Source organism: Strix uralensis, chromosome 18 (assembly GCF_047716275.1).
Source record: "Strix uralensis isolate ZFMK-TIS-50842 chromosome 18, bStrUra1, whole genome shotgun sequence".
NCBI classification, from domain to species: Eukaryota; Metazoa; Chordata; class Aves; order Strigiformes; family Strigidae; genus Strix; species Strix uralensis.
In genome coordinates, this window is record NC_133989.1 from 5,235,598 (window position 1) to 5,257,903 (window position 22,306).

General features: G+C 40.4%; 1 protein-coding gene across 2 annotated transcripts in view; it reads right to left on the reverse strand.

The window, feature by feature from the left end:
* Positions 1 to 300: 300 nt before the first annotated feature.
* PHACTR3 (phosphatase and actin regulator 3) overlaps positions 301 to 22,306 on the reverse strand; it is a 115,075-nt gene continuing 93,069 nt past the window's right edge. For both annotated transcript variants that reach the window (XM_074888309.1, XM_074888310.1), the window contains exons 9-13: positions 9,844 to 9,899; positions 5,618 to 5,679; positions 4,617 to 4,757; positions 2,800 to 2,876; positions 301 to 905 (exon numbers count right to left, since the gene is read on the reverse strand). In XM_074888309.1, coding sequence (XP_074744410.1) covers positions 890 to 905; positions 2,800 to 2,876; positions 4,617 to 4,757; positions 5,618 to 5,679; positions 9,844 to 9,899 — 352 coding nt within the window. In that variant the 3' untranslated portion in view covers positions 301 to 889. The remainder of the gene's footprint in view (positions 906 to 2,799; positions 2,877 to 4,616; positions 4,758 to 5,617; positions 5,680 to 9,843; positions 9,900 to 22,306) is intronic.

The window sequence follows — 22,306 nt, forward strand, 5'->3', positions numbered from 1 at the left end:
TACATTGTTACATTTCTACCTGTGGTTGTCCAATTTAGCAATTTTGAATGAGAACAACAGTGAACTTAATGGTCATTCTTTAGAGGGCCGGAACCTCGACTAGTGTAGAGTGACAATCATGTTATGCTGGTTAGGATCTGGTCCAAAACGTTGATATTCCACAAGATGGCAAAGCTTAGTTAAGATCATCCTTCCGAAGACTCTGTGTTGATAAAGAAGCAATACGATCTGGTGCATAATAATTGTAATCTCTTCCCTTCCCAACTGTCCCTGGGAAAAAAAGAGCTTTAGGAAACGTGCTCATTTCCTGCAATAAGTAGTCATTTAATTAAAGAACAAAAGTAACAGGAATCAAAAATGCTTGCAGCTGTGATTCTGTTAGACATTATATAAAAAAGAATGAAATTATAATACATTAAATTAGTTTTTAGAACATGAACTTAAGTGTTTTACAAACTAATTGTGGTAAGTTCAAAATGTCTTGTCAACGTAATACTGAATGACAGTGTGTCAGGTCCATTTATGTTAGAGGCCTTGGAATGGTAAAGCCTGTACATGCACAACATCTCCTTTTCCAAGATAGACTGCAAAACAGTTTAACAAAGTGTTAAAGGAGAGTAGTAGGTTCTTTCAAGTAGCTTTACTTCAGTCTTTTTCAGCAGATCATCCCACTCCACAGGCCATCACTCTTCTGACTTCAGAGCGAAGTACGTCTCTGGTGTTTCTTTCTGTACGTAAGTGCTGCAGACACTTCATCTGCAGAGTCCTTCTTTCACATAAACATCAAGGTATCCAGGGCTGAACTTTAGGGAAAGACTTATATATTCCCCGATGTGTGTTCAGCAGCAGTATCAAAAAGTAAAGACAGATTCTTCTCAGAAGAAAATTTCTATGGCCTGTGAAATCTAAGAGAAATAAGAGACATTTTTCAAACCACTTTGAAATTAAAAAAATATAATTTTTAAAAATTCTGTTAGATTAACAAAAATGTTTTTAAAAATACAGTATTCATTCTGTTTAAAGGTACAGTAACTTGAAGTCTTAATTTTCACCACCACATTTCCACATATATGCCATGACTGTAGGGCAGTTATAGTCCTCACAGCCCAGTCTAACCAGTTTACAGTTACTGGGGAGTGCAAGTGCAAATATAGGTGTGGGGTTGATTTGGGGTTTTTTTCTTTTAGGAATTAAGCCACAGTTTGTCATTGGTAGAAATATTCTTTATTGTGTAGTGATCTTGTTATTTTATAAGAGTTAAGCAATGTTGAGCTAATGCTTTGGAAAATATGAGGACATACTGTTGGTTTAATGTACAATAATCTTAAGAGTCTGTCTGGAATAAATACACTCTTGTTCTGTAGGCTTGTTCTTTTGGCTGAGATACATAATTAAAGTCCCAATCGTTTGTAATGCCTTAGCACTAATTGTAAATGGTAAGCCTGTTTACTCTTAATATCCTGAACAAATTTCAAAATATATCATTATAATCTACTTAAACTGCCCAGGTAGCTTCAATTAGAGAAGGTATCTCTCACTTTCAGACTTAAATTGCAGCCATCCCAGGTTTTTTTCCCCCCTATACTTCATTCTACCAATGCAGTGATGTCTTGCCATAACCTGTAATGTTAAAAGGACCCTAACAATTGCATGAACGCTCTAGAATCAATACAGCCTTTAGATCAGTGTACACTGCATTTACAACTCAAGTGTATTTGCCTAGACCATATTTTCATCGAACAGCCAAAGCTCAGTGAAGCTGGAATTGATTCCAAGTTCAGAAATAAGCATGGGACTGGTGAAGTGAACCTTCCAGAATGCGGGACTGCACACCGAGTTCCTTAGTACAGTGCTAGGCAACTTCCCTTAGCAGCCAGCACACCTGAGAATGCTTACCGAGATGGCAAGAGTACACTGTGCTCCCAGCAACTCCTAAAACTGTGTTTTAAGAGCAATTGGGCTTGCTCAAGAGACCTAATAGAAATTGTAGGAAATAACTGCTTGCTGTTTCAATTTTTCTCTAACTAACAAGGTCTTTTTGGAAGTAACGATGGCTGCGGAATCAGCCTCTCACATTTTTTCCCACTTAGAAAAGGGAAATGAATGTTTTCATGCATGTTTAAACATAGTGCCTGTCATCAGTGCTGGCAGATGAAGCAAGCACGAGACTGAGTAGGTTCACACTGGCCCCACCACTCAGAGAGTGCCAAGAGTCCAAACCAGTTCTGTCTCCTGCCCTCTCTGCTGGTCTGTCACTACGTGTGCTCGGGGGGTTGCACTCCTTCCACTAGCAATGGGACTGACATTCAAGGGATACTGAAACCTGCAGGCTCAACCCATTACAATAAATCCAGTTAGTCTTGTTACAGTGTGTAGAATTTTATATTTTTTAGCAGGGAGGTTGCAATGTTTGTGATAATAAGGTTGCACACTGAAGTACATTTAATTCAGAAACCTTTATATACTGTATTAAGTTGTTCATCTCCTTTAAAAAATTATATACCCTATATTTAATTTTTTGTCATAGCTTTTGAATCTTCAGTGCAAAGAATGCAAGCTGAGTGCTGTTCTGGGGAAGGTCTAGGGGCTTCTCAGTACATGCTAATCAAAGCAAAAAAAAAAAATATCAGAAAAGCCAGGTTCTGGCCAGAAAGAGAAATACTTCCATTTTCTTTTAAAATAAACCTTCCTTTGCATATTCTTCTCCTACATCCAGCATGTAAGAGCAAAATCTACAGATTTAGGACTCAAGTAGACTGTTTTTAGCAGGTAGTGGAAATAAATAGCTGGAACACTGACCTTGTCAAATGTTTGCTTGATGCATGTACCTCCATTTCATTACTTTTGTATTCATTTAGCTCTTTCCGAATTGCTGCCTAGGAATTGAAAACAGAAGGTGGTTAACAATTTTGTATTTATAAGCATTGTAAAATACTGGACTTGCAGAGCAGAACAGGAGTTTTCTAAAGTAGAAATAATAGGTACTGGGTATAGCAAAGCATACTATGCCAGTGGGAATGCTGAATATTTAGATTATATGGATTGGTGATATGATGATGCTTATTCATTACTGATTGCTGCCAGGGTCACACCTGTCTAGAAGCAATTCTGACAGAATAAAACTACAGTGCTTATTATTGTCTATTTTAATAACATTCCAGTTAAAATTTATTAAAGATTAAGAGAAGTTGCTGAGAAATTGATCAGCTGGTCAACTGACTTTCATGGAATGTCAATGTGTGTCACTTTTTTAATAAAAATCAGACTGTTTGCCTTATCAGAACTTGCAAATACCAGTCCAGACTGTGTTGTCACCTGGATCCATAGGATTGTACAGTCATAAGTGAAGAAAAATGTTCTCTTTTGGTGCTTAGTTTAATGAAATTCAAGACTATAAAAGTGAGAGTATTCTTCGGTTTAAATGGCAACTGTGAGTGGTGTTTTCACAGATTCTTTTATATTTGGTACTTCATTGTTTAGCTACGTAAAATGATGAGGCTTATACCCATGTTCATGTTTTATATCCGATTTGGCTTATTAAAAGAAAAACGAGGAAAAATAATGTATTTGTCTACTCCAAAAAAGAAGTTTTTCAGTCACAAATGCAATGGTCAAACTCCTGACCCTGAATTCCTGACATATGCCACCAGTATATGCATTGAACTGCATCACTTTCTTTTAGCTTATAAACCTGCCTAGTTAACAATATAAACCCAGTAAAACTAGGAAAAGCCTAATATTGATACATAACCAGTACATACAAGGAAAATACAAAATCATTATGCCATTGATTAATATATAATAGGTTATTCACCTTTTTAGTGAGCTCAGGAGAACAGCTACTGTAGTAGAAATACATTGTTCCTTTTCTATATGAGTCCTATAAAAACATTTGTTATACTTTTGACTGGGGAGACACTGGAATGGAGAATGAAGTGTTTGATCTCCACATCTCAGAACAAAGCAGTAACGGTGCCATATTTGCCATTTTACCCAGTAATTATCTCAGCATCCCTACTCATTCTGCTTGCTGCAGCCCTGAAACTTCAGAACTTACTCAGCAACTGTTCTATCTGGAATCATGCTGAACTATTTTTCTTACTACTCAAGCACCGAAATGTGAAAGTTAAATTTGGATGTAAATCAGCTATGTGGCAGGTATGTGATGGAACAAAAAAGAGTATTTGTTTATGCTTGTGAAAATGTGGGATCAAGTGACTCCTTGAGCATTCATAGGAAACAGGAAAGGAAATATTTGCATGTTTAGAAACAGTGGAAGATATTTACATGTTTGGGACAGTCTGAGGATAAATGTTAATACTGCATTGGCTGGAAGTGGTTTTGAGTTGCAGCCCTAAAGCAGTCAGAAAGATTGTATCCACCTTTTTTTTCCTGTCAGGCTGGGTAGAAGCCTTTATAGTCCCAAATAGGCATTTTTATAAATAGCACTTTTTATGATAGTATGCATTGGTCAGTGTGGTTTTAGCATAAAAAATAATGGTAACATTTACAGAGATTAAATGTCCTGGAGGTTAAATGTCTTTGCAGAATCTGATGTATCATTCTAGACAAAGCAAGTAGAAAGCAGTAATATGTCGTTTTAATTATGTCAGTACCTTATCTGCTGCTGATAGTCTTGTCCATGGTTTATCTGCTCGCCTGTCATAGTCCTGTGCTTTTGCCACTTCCACGTAATCACTGAATCGAATCAGGATTTTTCTGTCTCTTAGTTCATCAACTGTAGGTCTCTGGTTAAGCTGTATTGAATAGTTTGGTAAAATAAAACTAGTGTTAATAACAAACATTTCAAACATTTTTTGCTTCCCATCTTAGCTGAGTGTGCATTTATGTATATGAAAATAAAACCCAACCCGTGGAAATTCCAGGGAAATACACAATCCTTCAGAAGATTTTTAGGAGAGTAATAATGGTTTAAATGGGGTTGTGGGCTACAGCACAGTGGCTTTATAATGGACAAAAGGGGAAAATATTTTAACCTGGATATTGATAAAATGAATTTATATTATGTAAATGAATCATAATGAATTTATTATGATTTATGTATAATATCATATGCTGTAGGGTGTTCTACTACAGTCAGCGGCGGATTGGCTGGATAAGGTTTTCAGGACTGGACCCATTGTAAGAATTTCAATTTGTCTTTAACAAGTTATCGCCATATTTGGCTTATAATTTCAGTCAGGATTCCTAGGAACAGAACAATAACAAGACCTACTTCTGATTCTGAGAATACCTTAAATGCAAAGAGAAATTTATTGTGGGAGCACACCTGGTGCTCAGCAGGGACTCAGCTCTACTACTGATTGCTACAAAGAATTAAGTAGTCCTTTTCTAGCAATATAGTTGCAAAATAAGCAGTGTGCAAGCAAATATCCATTTTCTGATTTAAAGCTTATATGTAAATATTCTAATAAGTCATGTAGGTGAGATAAAGTAGATATTTTTATAATTCATATTACTGAATATCCCTGAGACACTGCTGAGGAGGATGTATGTTAAGGGAGTTTTTGTGTAATAATGACCTCTATGACTGGTTGATGTTATATTAGCTTTGCTAGATTTCTAAAAACTAAAAGAAGGTACTGCAAGATTTTACCTTTCTTGTCAGTCTCTGTTTGATTTCCCTTCTTTCTTCCTGTTCTGTTTGATCATTTCTTTCTGCGGAGAACATAAAAAAAAAAAAAAAAAAAGTTACTTTCCTCATGAGGAGGATTGGTATTTTCCAAAGTTCCAGGCAATAAAAATTAGAGTGCAAAAAAATTAGTAGCTGGTTGTTAGTTGTATGTTTTGTAAGTTCAGTACATCTCCCTGGTTCTCTATTAGAACATAGTTACCTCTCTGTAAGGACAACGTACTGGTGCCAGTGTCATCTTTTCCTGTGCTCTAAACTCCAAGGAGATTTAATAAAACAATAGCAGCCACACCAACTCTCCAATGGTATCAATTTTAGAAAGAAAATCAAAATATTCCATAATCACTTTTTTATATTGCTGAAGCCATTCATTGCTGTTAGATGCTGAAAAGACTCATTGCAGCAGCTCCAGGGAAAAGTATGTTCTTTCCTCTATAACTGTATTCTCAGGCCACATCTTTAGATGGTCACACTGCCACAGCAGTTATCTTTGACTTGCATGCTTTTTTTCTCTGATATTCAGGATGTGTCACTGACATTAGAACCTCTTTATCCTCACGGGGTTTTCTTTTGTAGCGTTCCTTTCTAACCTAAGCCAGCTTGCTTTTGTGTGTTGCGCCTATTAACATTCAAGCCGTGATAACTCCTACACACTGGGTCTAAAAATAGAGTGCTGTAACACTGTGTGAAATATATCCTTTGCCTTGGGAAACAAGTTAATGGCGTTTCTATTTCTAGTACTATCTGTTACTAAATTAAGGCGTGAGCCTATGACCTGACAAAGCTGAAGACCTAGTGAAAAATGTTTAACCATTCTGGGATTCTCTAGATGCTACTGTGAAGTTTATTATATGACTTGCATTAGGTATTTCCAGTGTTTAAGCACATGTGATTATTAATGTGCCTTGAAAAAACACTAGCACTGCAGATGAGTTTCCAAAATGATATTTTTAGTAATGACGTATTCTTCTCTCTTATTTTTACGCTCATTAGTTTACACTGAAATGCAATCGTAAGTATCTATTTAAAATAACGTAGTAGTGCATAGCCACAACTAGCTATAGTAGAAATGCAAATCAAATGAATCTAAAATGCTATAATGTGCTATATTACAATTCAGTGTCAAGGCACACATTTAAAAGAATAGGACAGCTAAAATTAGTGCTCTGTCAGGGATGAACAGCTATTTAAGTCTGGAATGTTTAAAAAGAGAACAGGTTTTAAAAAGTGGAGCGTATTCCGAGATGTAGAGATACCTGCAAGAAGTTACTAATGCTTCATTCAGTTTTAATTCACCCCTTTTAGAGTAGATATTCCTATCTATATACTTTTATTCAAAGAGAATTTCCTGTGGCATAGTGATTTTTTAACATATGACTGTGATAGGCACTGAGAGAATACCTAAAGAAAAAACACAAATACACATTTCTGATCAAAAAATGCTTTTCCAAATTCATGTGACCCATTTCTATGTGACGTTCTCTGAGGTTCAGTGCTTATTCCCAGCTTCCAGAAATACAAAAAATGATTCTTTTAGAAAAAATAAAATAAGATTTGATAGGAAATGCTAGCAAGGGCATTATAAAACTCAGGCGTTATTACAGAGACAACCCAGAGAGGTTTTTCCCATCAACATCACTCTGCCTACACCTTAGATCCATTCATTAGTGAGGGCTGGTTTTATAAACCTCAGTAGAGAGACACTCCCAATTATGAAGTGGCATGTGCAGTACTGTAATTCATTTTGCTGCTCTGTGAGTTATTCAGGGAACTCTAAGCTGTGCGTGACACTGAAACAATTCCTGATGTTAAGAATGAACCAGGGATTGTACAGTGTGATTGAAGAGATGCTGCCTTTTTGAATGTGACTGCCAGCTTTCTGTTGAATACAGGAAGACGACGTGTGAACACCTGGAACGTGATTTTAGTTCATAAGCTTTTCATGCTTTGTGGTAAACCAGCAGTGTTTCTATAGATAAAGTAAAGGACTTAGGAGATGAATAAAATTGTAAGAAACTGTTGGCTTTAAGTTTGCTTTTTAAGTATTACTTTTATCTCAGAAACATCTCCCTAAGGGAGATAAGTCGTCACTTTTTTAAATCTTCCTGAGCTTTGTTTTAAAATAACATAGTAGTTGCACTTAGGCACTTGCAAAATGCTTCTGATTTTGACAGAGTAGTACAAATGTGAATTATTAGTTCTTAAACAGGTTTGGAGGTAGCAGTGCTTCTGTTAGGAGTATGTATTATGAACATCAAAGATGTTAGGAAACTTACAGTGCAACTGTACAAACCCTTACAACCTGGAGGAGACTGCAGTGATTTCACTGAAGGGCGTTTACACCTGACACCTAACAAGAATGTCGATATCCCTATTAATAAAAAGAGACTTTACTAATTTCTAAATTCATTCAAAACTGAGACTAGAGTTGTTACATCTGTCCAGCCTTTTAAGATTACAACTGATGCAGCTACGTGATGACCTTAGCTCTTTACAAGATACCTAGCCTTTTATATTATGGAAGAGGTAAATAAAATAGAAGTGGTTCTGATCTCAGCCAAACCTGTATAAAGCCTGAGCAACTAAACTGAAGTCAATAAATTTGCTCCATGCTGGGAGCTCTTTAAATAAGATAGAAATCTAGACCAGTATGTAGCTGGCATTCAGGACATATCTTTAATTCTGCTTTATCTTCTTTCTGCTTTATCTCTCTCTAAGCTCATTATATGAATGTATTCAAACTTTTTTATTATTAAAGCTGGTCAGTTTAACCCAGATTAAGGATGTAACCAGCACACTCCAAAAAGTAAATATAAAGGAACAGATTTTTTTCAGTAGAGATCAGCTCTTCCTTAGCCAGGAAAAAACCCAAAGGAACAGATTTTGAGAGATCTTAGGTACTCACTCTTGAAAATCTGGCCCCACATATTTCAGAATCTTGGGTTAATGCTTTTTCTTGTCTCTTGTGGTACATGACAGGTGAAGTTAGGCCAAGTTCATCCATTCACAGTTGCAAAGAATGTGTCCTGTTTCTCATTTAGCTATGCACGTGTTAGGTACATCTAATTTTACCGTGTGCAATGTATGCATTGGAGGAGTACTGAAAATACTGATAAATACAAGTTGGCTATGGAATTCCTTCGTGTTCAAACTGAAATGAAATCCCCAGTAACTTCAGTGGCAAAAGCATAAGGTTTTTTCTATGAACTACTAAGAAAGTTCTGAGACATTCAATTTAGGTAACAAAATGTAGATAACTTTTTTATAGCAAATTATCATCACATTAATAATTAAATATTAATTAAATAGCACAGGCAGCATTGCTTGTATGACAAACTTATGTGGCTTTATGTTTTATGATTGTTTAATGAGAAACAAACTATTGTTCACATTGTTTTTTGTCATTCAACACTAGATCATGAAAATAACAGAAGCAATGTACTTTTCCTTCAAGCAGATGGCCTCCCCCTTTCTCTTGTTTGCAACTCATAATGGAGCCAATTTCTAAGCTCTCTCTCACCTTCCCCTAACTTAGAGGATTCCCAGCACTTGCAAGGAAAGGGATTATGTTCATCACTTCATTGAGCCCCAGGTCAGAATCTTTAGGAAAAGAGTTGCAAGTTTCTGTCTTGTGTTTATTTTGAGAGATGTTGAGAACATTCCCCTGTGGCAGCATCTATAAAAGGCCTCGAACTGTCCCTCTAATAAGTATCTCAGAATGATCTTTCTTTGACTTGTCTTTGGGAAGATCTTTAATCATATGAACAAAGGTACTTGCTAGGAGAATCACACCTCTGTAAGGATGCTTTCTCCATTCCACTTTAGCCTTGGTGGCATTCAGTGTACAGTTTGCCATGACAGTCCACATCTTGAAAAATGTCAGTCCAATTCTCATTGCACTGTGTGACAGTAAAATTGTATTCCTCTCTTAGACATCTGTAACAGTGTAATCAGAATGAAAACTATTTGAAAGCGTAAATTTGAACAAGTCATTCTTTCCTGGACTAAATGGCATGCCTTTATCAAGTTGTAAATTATGATTCCTGCAGTATTTGAAACCCAGGACATGTGAAAATTTAAAACTTTTAGGTACAGAAAATAATTTGTCTATTTAAAAATAACATGTTCTAGAAATGCAGTCACTGGTTTCAATAAACACGTATAAAATACTTCAGGAAAAAAATACTCACGTTTAAGTATATTTCTTCTTTCTAGCTCCTCAACAGCAGGTCTTTGGCTGAGTCGCCTGCGGAAAAACACCAAAATCACATTTTGTACCATGCCTGTTCTTTGGAAAGTCTGCAGTATTCTCAGTTCTGGTTGGTGTTTTCCTTAGGGAGGGGACTACACAATCCCTCTCCAGGACAGAGGAAGAAAAAAAAATACAAGAATCTTGGCACGAGAATGTTTTCTTCTATTATTTTTCCCAAATGTCAGCAATGCAGGTAGAAGTTCTCCTCTAGTTTGCTCTGCTGTCAGTGAAATGCTCCCTCAGAACGTGCATCCTTTTCACCATACTTTCCAGACAGTCAGTTGGAACCAGTGCTCTCCAACAGTTAAATTCACTCTTGTGAGGGTATTTAAGGTGGTTATCAAATGAGTTTCACAGTGATCTTCTGTAGCTATCGTTGCCTCTACCTTTTAATCTCACATAGCAGTGGGCTTCCTTTTTTCTAGTAACACTAGTGGTGCATCCTGACAAAATGCAGACTTGCCAGAAATAAAGCTTTCCTGTGGTTTCCCGACTACACATCTAACAGACCAATCCAGCAGCTCTCCTCCTGCCTGCTGAATAAAATTCGTGTGCTGCTCACAGCCTCATGCTGTCTGAACGGAGTGTCTTATGCAGTTTCACCTCCCCTTTTCAGTAGTGCTGCTTCAGGATTGAGTCTTCAAATCATATGATCAGTGCCATAGCGATTTTATTCTGCATACTAAATGAGACTTCCCCACGAGACACTGCTAATATCTGCAGAGAATCTCAGGTAATTGAGCCCCTCCCCTAGGCAGACACACACACATGCTGCATTTGCTAGCTTTCAAGTAATAATCCAGCAAGCAGATCGGAAAGAGTTTATGATGCTTTCTGGCCTGCGTCCTGGCAACGTTAAGGATTCTCATCATCTCCTCTCCAGCAGATGTTGCCAAGCCAGAGATGAAGTTACAGAGACAAAGAAATGCTCAGACCAGGGACCACACTGCAAACCACTGCTGCAGTAGTTATCCCTCTACTGTGTATAGGAAATAAAGGAATGATTATAAAGCGATGCTATAACAAGATCTACATTTTGTCAAATATACAAGAGATGAAATAATGAAGTAACTGTTAACAGCCTGTAAAAGAATTCGTAAAAGTACCCGATTCTAATTGCTCCTTGTTTTTTAAGCCTTACAAAATATATGTTCAAAATCAACTCTGTATTCATGTTATCAGACCAACAGCCCAAAATATGACTGCAACTCCTTATCCTTTTTTAATTAATTTCCCTGATGTCACTGGGAAAGCTCTCATCTTTGGCAGTGGGAAGGTATCACAACTACTATACCAGATTCACACCAACAGAAAACTTAAGATGATGAACTCTTGTGCTTAGAAACACCTACAGTCTAACTCTCGTTCCTCCTACCTAACATTTTCTATCACCTAAGGTTTTTCTCCTGGTCTCTGGATTTCTTTTTGGACTAATGAGTCAGATACTCCAGCAGTGGAAGTTGCAATAATCCAAACTGAAATCCAAACAGGAATGATGCTGAAATGCCCTGCTAAAGGCTTTAAATATGTAATTTTAATTCCTGTTACCCTTGGGCTCCTCCCTCCTCAGTCATTTCCCTCTATGTCTCAGAAATGATACAACTCTAGCTAGGTTTTGTTTGAAAGAGATTAATGTGCATTTTATAATATAAATCAGGGAAGAATGACTTAGAGAGCTTATCTGCAAATTAAAGGTCCAACAGACCTGCTGCTCACATGCCTCTATCTCAAGCCATTCTTAATTACAGCCCTTCCATGCAAGATTTATAGATTCTCCCAGAATCTGTACATTAGATTTCAGAGACCCCTTTTAAACTGGGGGATTAAAAGCCTAACAGAAATGATTACAGCAGTGTGAGAATGCATATGTATATGAATGCCCTGTATAGCATGTATATATGTATAGTTATGTATGATGGTTAATTATTTAAAACCCCGTTTCCTTTTTGGCTTTGATAAATACATGAGACGTGCATAGGGACAACAACATATTTCTGTGCACACTCTCAGCTTTACCCACAACAGAAGGAAAAGGTGCAGGTATACACAGGCATATATATGCACGAGAAGGCATTGCATTTTTTTTTCCTGAGTTTTTCAGACATAGGGACCATACTTCCAAGCTTTTTGTCATAGTCACGAAACTAGATGTGGACTTTTCTTCAAAATAAAATTCTAACAGGATTTTGGGAAGCTGGGGATAGAGTAAAAACACCAAATACAGCGAGAGTCATGATCAAACAATGAGAAGTGGCAACACAACTGACATTGTTGCTACCAGTATGGAGCGACATTTAGTTTGTTATTTTTTCTGTTCAGGAGAAGCCTCTCTCTGCCCAGAAATCCCTTTTATTTGCTTTCTCCACTGTGAGAGCTGTGCTACATGGTGGCTGGGCTCCGGGAAAAGAGGAAATGGCACAAGTCGGTGAAGGTGAAGGACTCCAGATGCCTCCACCAGGGGCTGCTGATGGTAACGAGGGGAAGCAGCTGTGAGCCCGGCCCAGCCAGGCGAGCGAGGGCCGGGGGGGCCACGTGTCTCTGCTGAGCTGTGCTGGCATAAATCAGGACTGAGAGGCCTTTTCTGCAGAAGGGTCTTTTCTATGTCCGGTGAGGAGTGTGCCTGCTTGTAGAGCGTGTTGCCTTTCCTGATTATCTGTCATAGCAAGAAACTAGTTGCTGCTGTGGGTGTTGACTGTGCGGGCAGAGCCCGTCCTGCTGCTTTGGGAGGATGGAGGAGGGTGCTTCATCCCCCCACAGGGGTCTAAGCAGCCCCAGCCACACTTTATTTCCTCAGAAGGGGACTCGCGGTCCCCCTTGATACTGCCAACTTCCCTCAAAACTTGCCTGCAGCCAGGCTCAGAGCAAGATAAGGACAAATACATTTCTGAAGGTTCCTGTCAGGTCAGCAGCTCAACCTAGTGCAGGGGAAGATGCAGGTTACCCCTGTCAAAAATGCATGTCCCTCTTGAAGGGAGCTTTTAAATTAGAAACTGTTTCAGATGAGTTTGTACCTCTGCTTGGGTGACCTCTTCTCTGGGCAACAAGTGCTCAACTTTGGATATTTAATTCATATTTTTCTCTGAAGCTGTTAAAATGTGAAATCCCTCCTCTGACAGAACCAGAAAACACCCCCTGTGCGTCGAGCTCAGTGTATTTGCTCAGAAGGTGGCTGTCGGGCCCTGTGGAGAGGCAGCGCCATGGCCTCAGAAATGCCGCCACACCTCAGGGAAATCTGGCCCGGGAAATGGCGGCCAGCTCGCCTCACGCGGTTGTTGGGGAGTGCAGGCCGGGAAGCAGGGACTGAGAGACTAAGGCTCTAGAGGGGGAATGCTCAAATGTCCTATGTTTAAAGGAGACAAACTCCAGCTAAATAATGATTATCAGCAGACTTCATCACAGCAGGGGAGCTGGTGTGTGATCCCAGAGGATGAAGCAGGCACCTGCCATGAAGGAACCTTTGCAAAGGCTAAAAACTGAACGCTCAGTGGACTGTGGATGATGTCCGCAAGCTTTGCACAGAGGATTTTGTATTATAGAGCTGCAGGACATTTTGAAGCAGAGTCCTCGCTCATTTCTCCTGGCTTCAGTAAAGTTCCTGCACCTGAGTGTGGGCGGGTGCAGGGCTCCACCCTGGGGCCGGCCTGCACCCAGCCTGGGCACCATGCTGCTCTGCAGCTCTGGTTGTGGGAGCCCTTTGAAGGTCTGAGGTGGGCATGAGGCTCCAGTGCTGCTGCAGTGTAGATGGGGACATGGCTGGGTAAGTCTTGTGCTTTCTGTTTCTGTTGTTTTTTCACCTGCAGACTCAGCCCCACATGGGACTCACCTCAGTGAGGTGACTGTAAGCTCCACTGGGAGCACTAACGTAGTGCACCACTTCTGTTGTGTCACAGTAATGGTTTCTTTTCAGTTGATTTAAATTTAGGTATCTATTTCTTGCTTTTGGGAAAAGCATCCAATTATGCTGTTGTGTTCTTGGGTGATATTAAAATCTAGGTTTGGGTATTTTTGTACTGTCTGCTGAGGCAAGAGTGCCCTCTGAGCACCTCTGCAGGGCCAGCTCTTTTTGGAAGGGCCTTGAAACTTCCTTGAAAACTCTCAGGTAACTCGTGGGCAAGTCCTATCTCCGTCCAGATCCCCTATGGTGTAAATGCATGGACTGTCACTGATATTGCTGTGGTCTCATGTTAAGAATATCCACTCCAGGAATTGCCTTCCCCATTAGCTTAAACCGAGGGATGCCAAGAGCAGAAGTAAGGAGAGCTGAGCTGGCAGCACCTCAGTCAAGGCAAGTGCAGCTGCCTCAGGGAAACTGAGCAGAACTGGACACACCAATGTTGTTTCCCTGTAAATGATGTTTGGATACAGTTCAGACAGAGTTTGCTGTACATGTGTCAATGATGCTGCAATTTTGGATAGAGACCAAAATCTGAATATTTTCTCATAATGCTGAAGCAATCACCATAAGTTGGGGGGGGGGGGGACGGATGATGACACACAACACTACACAAACAGTTATTTCTTAAATTCAGAAAAATGACAAAGCTTTTGTGTTATTGCTGTTCTGTGCAAAGTGAGCATAAAGCTTCAAGCACCAGGTGTTCTTCATCTGTTTGAAGTTTGGGTAGTGTTCTGGGGGTATTTTCAGATTACCTTTAGACTGTTTTCTCCAGTAATTTGGTGTCAGAAAGGTAACTGGCTAAATTTAGATATTGACATCTCTCAGAAGCCAAAAACTTTGCCTGTTCTTGTGTCCTCTGCAGTGTTACTCCTGAGGGTGAGAGGAGCAGGTCACTGCAGGTTAGCTCAGTCACCTGTGGCTCGCCCTGAGAACACCCTGCCAGTACATGTGCTGAGGTCTCGAAGTACTTTGGGTGCTGAGAGCCTGCATGTGGCCTCAAGATAGTTGTTTTCTCTATGCAATGGGCACATGGGAATCCTGTGACATTCATGAGTGCTCCATGCTGGCTCCGAGAGGAGCAATAAATCTATGAGTGTTTGGTTGTTTCCCTTGACGTACATGTGCGGTGTGTGATTGTAGCAAAATAGGCTGCCCAGGGCGATAACGAGTACTGCCCCCACCAGCCCCATGCGTGAAGAAGTCTCTGTTGGCTGGTCTGGTGGAGTGGGCTGCAGCCCTCCGCTACAGGAGTTGGGTTTGAGGTCCTGCTAACTAACATCTTTGACGCATACACAAGTGCAGACACTGGAGTCGGCTTCCAGGGGAAAAGTATTAATTGCTTGTCCCCTCTGGAGCAAGGTCACATGCTCATGAGCCCAACACCTCTCACATGTGCCTGTGACTGCTGATCAATAGATCAATATTTACTTCACACAGTCAGACTGTCTCCTTCACATTTAAGGGAATTGATGTCTTGGGAGCAGCATTACACCATGGGTGATAGTATTGGACTGTTACAGGTGACTGAATCCTCAGCAGTCTGAGGATTCACGTGTCACTAGGATCCCAGGGTCTGCTATCAGATGGGCAATTCATCAATATGTCTTAACAAGCAGGAGACGCTGCCAAGTTCTCTGTCCTCATAGTTAACCTTAGAAGTGTCTGTTTTGCCCGTTGTGGGAACTGCATCACAGCAAAGCCACAGTAAGCTGAGGGCTTGCAGGTGCGGGCACAGAATAGCTGATGAGAGACAAATTTGGGACAGGTACAGCCCACCTGTATGTATATGGGGCTATGCTGGCTTCCCACACCTCAGACAGTCCTTCCTTTCTAGCTCCTCTTACTAGTCTACAGCCTCACCTGTATGGCAGACCCTAGAAAGTATTCAGCAGAATCCAGTGAAAAAAAAAAGCTCACATTCTTGGTTTACAGGGTTTCTTATCTGTCCTCCAAGCGTGTTCCTTTGTTTCATAAATACATTTTTGCACAGTGTTGCACAGTATCTGTATGTATGATTGTCATAAAACTGGATTTCTTTTGGATTTGTAGTTGAAGCCAAAAGACATACTTTGGAATCCTGTTTCTGCTCTTACTTAGATCCATGTGATTTGGATAGTTTTCTATAAAGGGAGGGGTAGACTGGGTAGATTTGGACACGTGCATGTGCCTGTGGACTCTAGACTGACAGGTGAGCAATCGATCCAGCCATCAGTAAGCGAGCTGTAGCCAGCAGCAATTGCATTGATTGTCTCTTGTGACAGGTAGTTCTGCAGATGGAGTTGGGAAGGGGGGGGTGGGAGGATCACTCGCGTGGGAGAGCTCCAGTCCAGGCCAAGGGAGGAGAAATGGGAGTGCCCTGTGCTTGTTCCTCATAAAGCAGTTTGTGTCTGCTGCCCATCAGGAGGCAAAGGCTCAGCCTCTTAAATTGGCATCTCTATTACTGGAACATCATGTTCAACAAGAAGTTTATTTTCATCCTTCCTATAAGTAGCTTTGAAGACTGTGTGTGCCAGGGCTTTGAGTCACCCACACACTGCACTGTGACAGTGCAGTACTGCTTGCAATGTACAATTATGGGTAGTAGTAAATCCTTGATAGGAAGTACTTGCCTTTTACAGTCTATACAAAATTAGAAGGCAGACACTGAGACACAAACTTCTTTTTACCCCAAGGTAATTCTGGAGCATGTAAAAAGTCGTAGCTGAGTGACGTGCCAGCATTTACCATAACAAGAGCAGTTGCTGCCATTCTCTGATAGTAGGAGGCTAAAGAGCAGTATGAATAGGGTGAGTTGGTATGGTAGATTATGCAAGTTACATGCAAAAACTTTACCGTTTTAAAATTGCCCCATATTTGTGTCTATGTTCCTTCATAAACTGTTTTGTGCATCCAAATAAGAAAACTGCCATTGGGTCTGCAGTAGAAGGTACTAGATAAATGCAGAGGCTGTATATGTGGCCTTAATTACATATCTTACTCATTTGTTTGGCCTCTGGTTTTGTGTGGATTTTCAAGGCTGCAAATCAGCAGTTCATTATATTGTCACTCATCTCCCAGGCAATTACAGTTGTCCATCATTATAATTTCTGTGATATAAGCCCTGCAATGAGGAGTTTGGATTTCAGTTGGAATAAAAACTACATACTTGCCCGGCATGACCCTTGTATCATAACCCACTGAACGACCTACATCCTTGTGACAGGTTTGCTATTGCATAGTGTTCCTTAGTGATAAGCACCGTGTGGCCTAAAATACACCAACAGAGCCAGGATCTAATTATGTGAGAGGAGTCAGATGGAGAAGGCTTTATGGTAATCACTGTTTTCACCACCTGTGAAAGCCCCACTGCATTTGACCTTTGGTTTCATAGTTTCCTCAATGTGTGAGGAAGAAAGGCCAGACACAGCTGGAGAGCAGAGCCTGTCCTCAGTTCAAAGGCCTACTGCAAAGTTCACTGAAGATGCTGAGCATCCTTCCATCACCTTCAGGAGGCTTTTGCTGTCATACCTCTCTCAACATGCAGTTAAGGACTCTTGGAGGATGTTGTGGCACATTCCAGGACTGACGTAACATAAGGGTTTTCATTTTCAGACGAGCTATTAGTTAATATACAAGAACTAATGTGCCTACTTTAGGGTGTAAATGTAATAGCTGCTTATTTCAGAACAGGAGCTTTCTCCTCTCCCTTCCATCTGCTCCCCCACACTGCAGTTTAACAGGGCTGCTAGATAGTGGATCTGTCCTGTTTGTAATAGAATTACAATATTTAGTCATTAGGGTGACAAAAGTACAACTGATTATTCAGTCAAAGACATGCTCCGAGTATGTAATTTGATGAGTGCTTCTTTTGGTAGCAATGTAAGCCTGAGCAGCAATACCACTTGCTCTTGCTTCTGCTTTGCCTTGCAGCTGGGCAAAGAACTGGTTTGGGGAATACATTCAAGCTAAAAATAGCTCAGCAAGAAAAACTGCTGAAAGAACATGCTCTTCAAATAAGAGTGTAAGTGGTGCAGACTCCCAGTGCAACTCCTCCACTGAAGGCTGATGAGGGCTCAAGGCTGTGTATTAAAATGTATGTTGAAGGGTCTTCCAACTGAAACCACATGCTGGTTGTGATCTGGGTCACACTGTGCAGGTCACTGAAAATGGTGAATAATGTTTCATTGCAAAGCAATAGATTTTTTTTTTCTCTGAAGCAGGAGTAAAACTCTGGAGCTCTGTGTTCCCACAGAGAAAAAAAAAAAAAGACAATGTTACATATCTCAGATTTGGGCAAATTGAGAACATTGTGAGCTTGATGCTTCAGGACAAGCAAACAAAAGGAATCCTATAAATCCCAGGGTTTTAGTTCTATCCCATTATGTATGAATTACCATTATATCAAATAAAGACATCTGCCACTGCTGAAGTGATTCTAAAATCAACCCTGATAGCAACTGCTTGAGCAACAGTAGGGAGTCTGCAAGTCAATCACTAGTAGACCAGAAGCAAATCTTAGCCCAGTGATGGGGACTGCCACTTTATTGAGGCTTCCCGATACTCCTAGTGAAACAGTTGCATGCTCCTGGGTGCTTACTGCATAATGATATGTACAAAAAGAAAAAAAAAAGATAAAAGAAGCTGGGCTTTAAGTTCACTGAATAAAGGATGCCTAAGCAATGCTTGTGCTTGATCTCCTCCAGGGAGACTGAGGCTGGCTTGCCAGCCACCCTTGAGCCCTGTAAGAAATGTCTGTAGGTTCATGACTCAACTTTTGGGCAGCCAGGAACGCAATTTCAGCCACCGCAGCCAGAGGGAACAGGGACAGGAGGACAGAAAGACATGTCAGTTTGGACTGTAGCACTAACTAACTATGTTTCAGAGTCCATCAAGCAGAGATACTGTATATGGATGGAACGGCCCCAAAATGTCCCGAAATCAGCTAGGATGCTCACTGTTGCAGAGCCAGCGTTAAGACCTTCAGTGCTGTCCACTCAACCCACAAACAGTTGCCCCTACCAACAGATGCCACTGCAATGTACAACTGTGGGATTTGGGTCACTGGAAGAAAGCACAGCTGGATTTGCAGAGAGCAGACAAAGAAAGATTGGTATGCATAGCTTGTCAGCCTGCCTCTGCTGACTATATGTAAATTCTCCTCCACCCCCTCATTTAATGCAAAATGATTTGAGAATGGCCATTCTTGCCATGGATACAAGCTGCTGAGAATTTCCTCATGCAATGTGAGCTCTGGAGAATAGACTTCTCTTGTTCCCTGCAACCTGTATTTGTATATAAAGGACCCTTTGGCAATCTGCAAAGTTTGTGAAGTGACAAATAAACATCTGCAGGCATATTTGCCATTGCAAGGTGTTGCACAAAGCAACAGCAAGGATTTACCCCGGCGCTGGCAGTATCAAGCTGTGTAAGCCTACTAACCCAGCAGCTTCAAACCCTGACAGGAGGGGGCATGCCGCTGCACTTTGCAAACTGGTTGTAACGTCAGGCTTTATGCCAAGGAACAGCTTTCTTAATTACTGAAGTAAATCAAGGAAAATGCAGTGCACTCTTGGCTTGGTGTAATCCCTAAAGAAAAAAACTAAATTATAGTGATTCCTAAAGTTGCAAATGCTTCTGGGATAGACAGTCCCTGCTGGGACCATATGTATGACTGCACACCTGCTGTCAAATTGCAGGAATCTCTCTGGGAACGCTCTCCCTGGCAACGCAAGTACTTTCTAGTTCTCGCCTGTCACTCACCCACACAGCATCTCCAAAAGGATGGGATATCCCTGCCTTCAGATAGCATAGCACCATCTGTTGTACTATTTGCTGTTTCTCTCGTGCACACTATTGTTAGCCCAGCACTTTTCAGCACAGAGCTAGACCAACAGCTTGTCCTCATGCTGTCATTAACCAAGGCTGGCCAGAGCCACACAGCCTTTGCCCACAGCATGCTCTGAATCCTGCCTCTTTACTACATTCCCATCTATTTTAATCTTTTGCTATTTTCAAAATTTCTCTTGAGGTTATCTGTTGATTTTTCAATGCAAAGAGTGTTCCCGCTATCAGCATGCAGAGTGAAATGAGAAATTCCATTGACAACTCAAGAGATGTGGCCCAAGCACTCTGTAGGAGTGTGAGTCCCCTGGTCACAACGACAGGACTGATCATCTATTTTGTAGTTATTTCACCAGCAGATCTCATAGTGCTCTGCAAAGCTGCCCCATACAGTTCTCTCTGTTGTACAGAATAGGAAAATGTGGCAAAGTGTCTTGTCTGGAAAACAAGACTTGCAGACCCTCCTGGGATTTATTCATTTCCCACTGCAATGGTATTTTAGTGATACTGTTTTTCTGTTTTTAAATTGGGCTGTGTGAGGAGTATGACTTGTCACTTGATGCCACAAAGCGTGACACTGAGCATTACAAACAGGCTAACTTATATGAAAATGCAGAGAGGATTTGAATATAAAAATGTCATCCTCATATTCCGTCTGCTCTTCCTCAAAGCTTTTTGTGATCCTCCTTATGATCCTAAACGTTTAGGATCCTGTGTTTAGCTATGGTGGCGTAAATCCAAATAGAAATTGCTGGCACATTTTAGTGAGGACAGAAAATTCTGAGCTTTTGATATCTGGGTTCCTCAATTGAATAAAATGTAAGAATCTAATTATGTAACATTTCCTATTGACCCGAACATTTACTTTTGACATTACTGCTATGATTTGTTGTGGTACAACATACACTGTCTTTTACTGTCAAAGTGCAAGGCTGCAACAGAAAACCTCTGTGGTGTGTTCTTGGGAAAGGATTCAATTTTACCACATCCATGTCTCCTTGGAGTTGCTTTCTGTCTGCTGCGTGACTGCTGGGATAGGGGTTAGCTAAGCAGAGCAATGTAAAGTGGCAGTGACTTCATCAAAACTAGAACAGGCCTTGACTCTGCAGATGACCTCCATCATACACTAGATTTCTAGGCTTTTGTAGCATGTTTTTTTTCATTGCAGCTGATGCACAGCAAGTCACAGGTAATGCTGCATTTGAGTGCTGGGCCTCTAGTCCACCAGAAAGTCCCTGCTAACCCTGAGCTTTCTGCTCTTGTTAGACCTAAGCTTGGTATTTCCACACACCTATCATTCTCTGTTATCTTTTTCCCTTATTTTGTAAACAGGCTGCAAAAAGATTTCTTTAAACTTAATTGCATGATGCCTATAAATATAACTTTCCTTACCACATTAGTACTGGTTTGTTTAACCTTTTCTTGAGAAGGAGGATTTTTCCCCTATTGGGTGGTATTTGGAAGTACTGTAGCCACTCCCTGTGATAATTATAATAATAAGGCTGCAGTGCAGCCTGGCCAGAATATGGCTTTTGCAGACACCCTCAAATTAGCCTGATCTCTGTGCAATAGACCAGCTGCTATCTGGAGAGACTGTTGTGAGATCCTGGCTTTTTATTTTTTAACACTATTTCTGAAAAACTAATGAAGTATTAATTCATTCAGAATTTAATTTGCTTAATGAATATGATCATCTCAAGTAAATGACAATGGCTGTTCATCTGTGAGCTATGTAGTCTTGATTTTGAGGGCTTCTTTTTCAACAGTGAGGCACTCATGGTTTTATTCTGATGTATATCTTTTGGCTGAGTAGTATTTTGTATAGTATCAACAAAACTGTCACATCTTTGTACAACAATGGACTAACTGAAGTAACCTGTTTCTGATGCAATTTAAGACTCAGATTTTACCAACATGCTGGTTCTTCAAGCAGGTGTCTTTCCTAGTTGCCTTGACACAGTCCTCTGCATAAGTGGACTTCCACAGAAGGAGGTCCTCAACCTCCAAAGGTGGTCTCTGTTTCTTTGTCTTTCACTGGATAAAAACTTGAGCATGAATTGATAAATCTGGAAGTCCTTTTTTGTCTTTTGGTGTGTTACATGTGACAGCTAAAGAAAAAGAAAATGAGAGTGCTTTCCAGGGAAAAAGACACTCTCCAGAGTCAGGAGAGGTCAAGGAAGTGTGCTGGCCACTTGGATGAGTTAATTATCCTGAAAAACAGATACTGGAGGAAACTTGCGGTGCTTTGCTTGACCTAAGTAGCTCCCAAGCTACACAAATAGACAGGAACCCCCACAAGACTTGATTATACAGCTGCAGCTTGCCAAGTGGGCACAGGCAATGGAATAAAAAAGATTTAGCTAGAACTACATTTTAATAATTGATACGACTGTACAATATTTATTAAGTAGTGTTTGATTAAAAACAATGACCTTCTGTTCTGACCTGGTTTCTCTCCTTCCCCCACTCCCTATTTTCTAAATATTTATTTTTTTCATTTTCCACTCCCCTTGCCTTCTCTTAATGTTATTTCAAAAAGGTAGAAACTGTGCTAGACTGACCCAGTTTTTCTATATGAAAGCAGCATGCCCAAGCCTCTGATTCCTGGGAGGAAGTAAGATTTTGAATGAACCAGGCTACAGAAGTTGTGCTGAGAGCTGCAGGAGGAGGAAACTGTAGTATT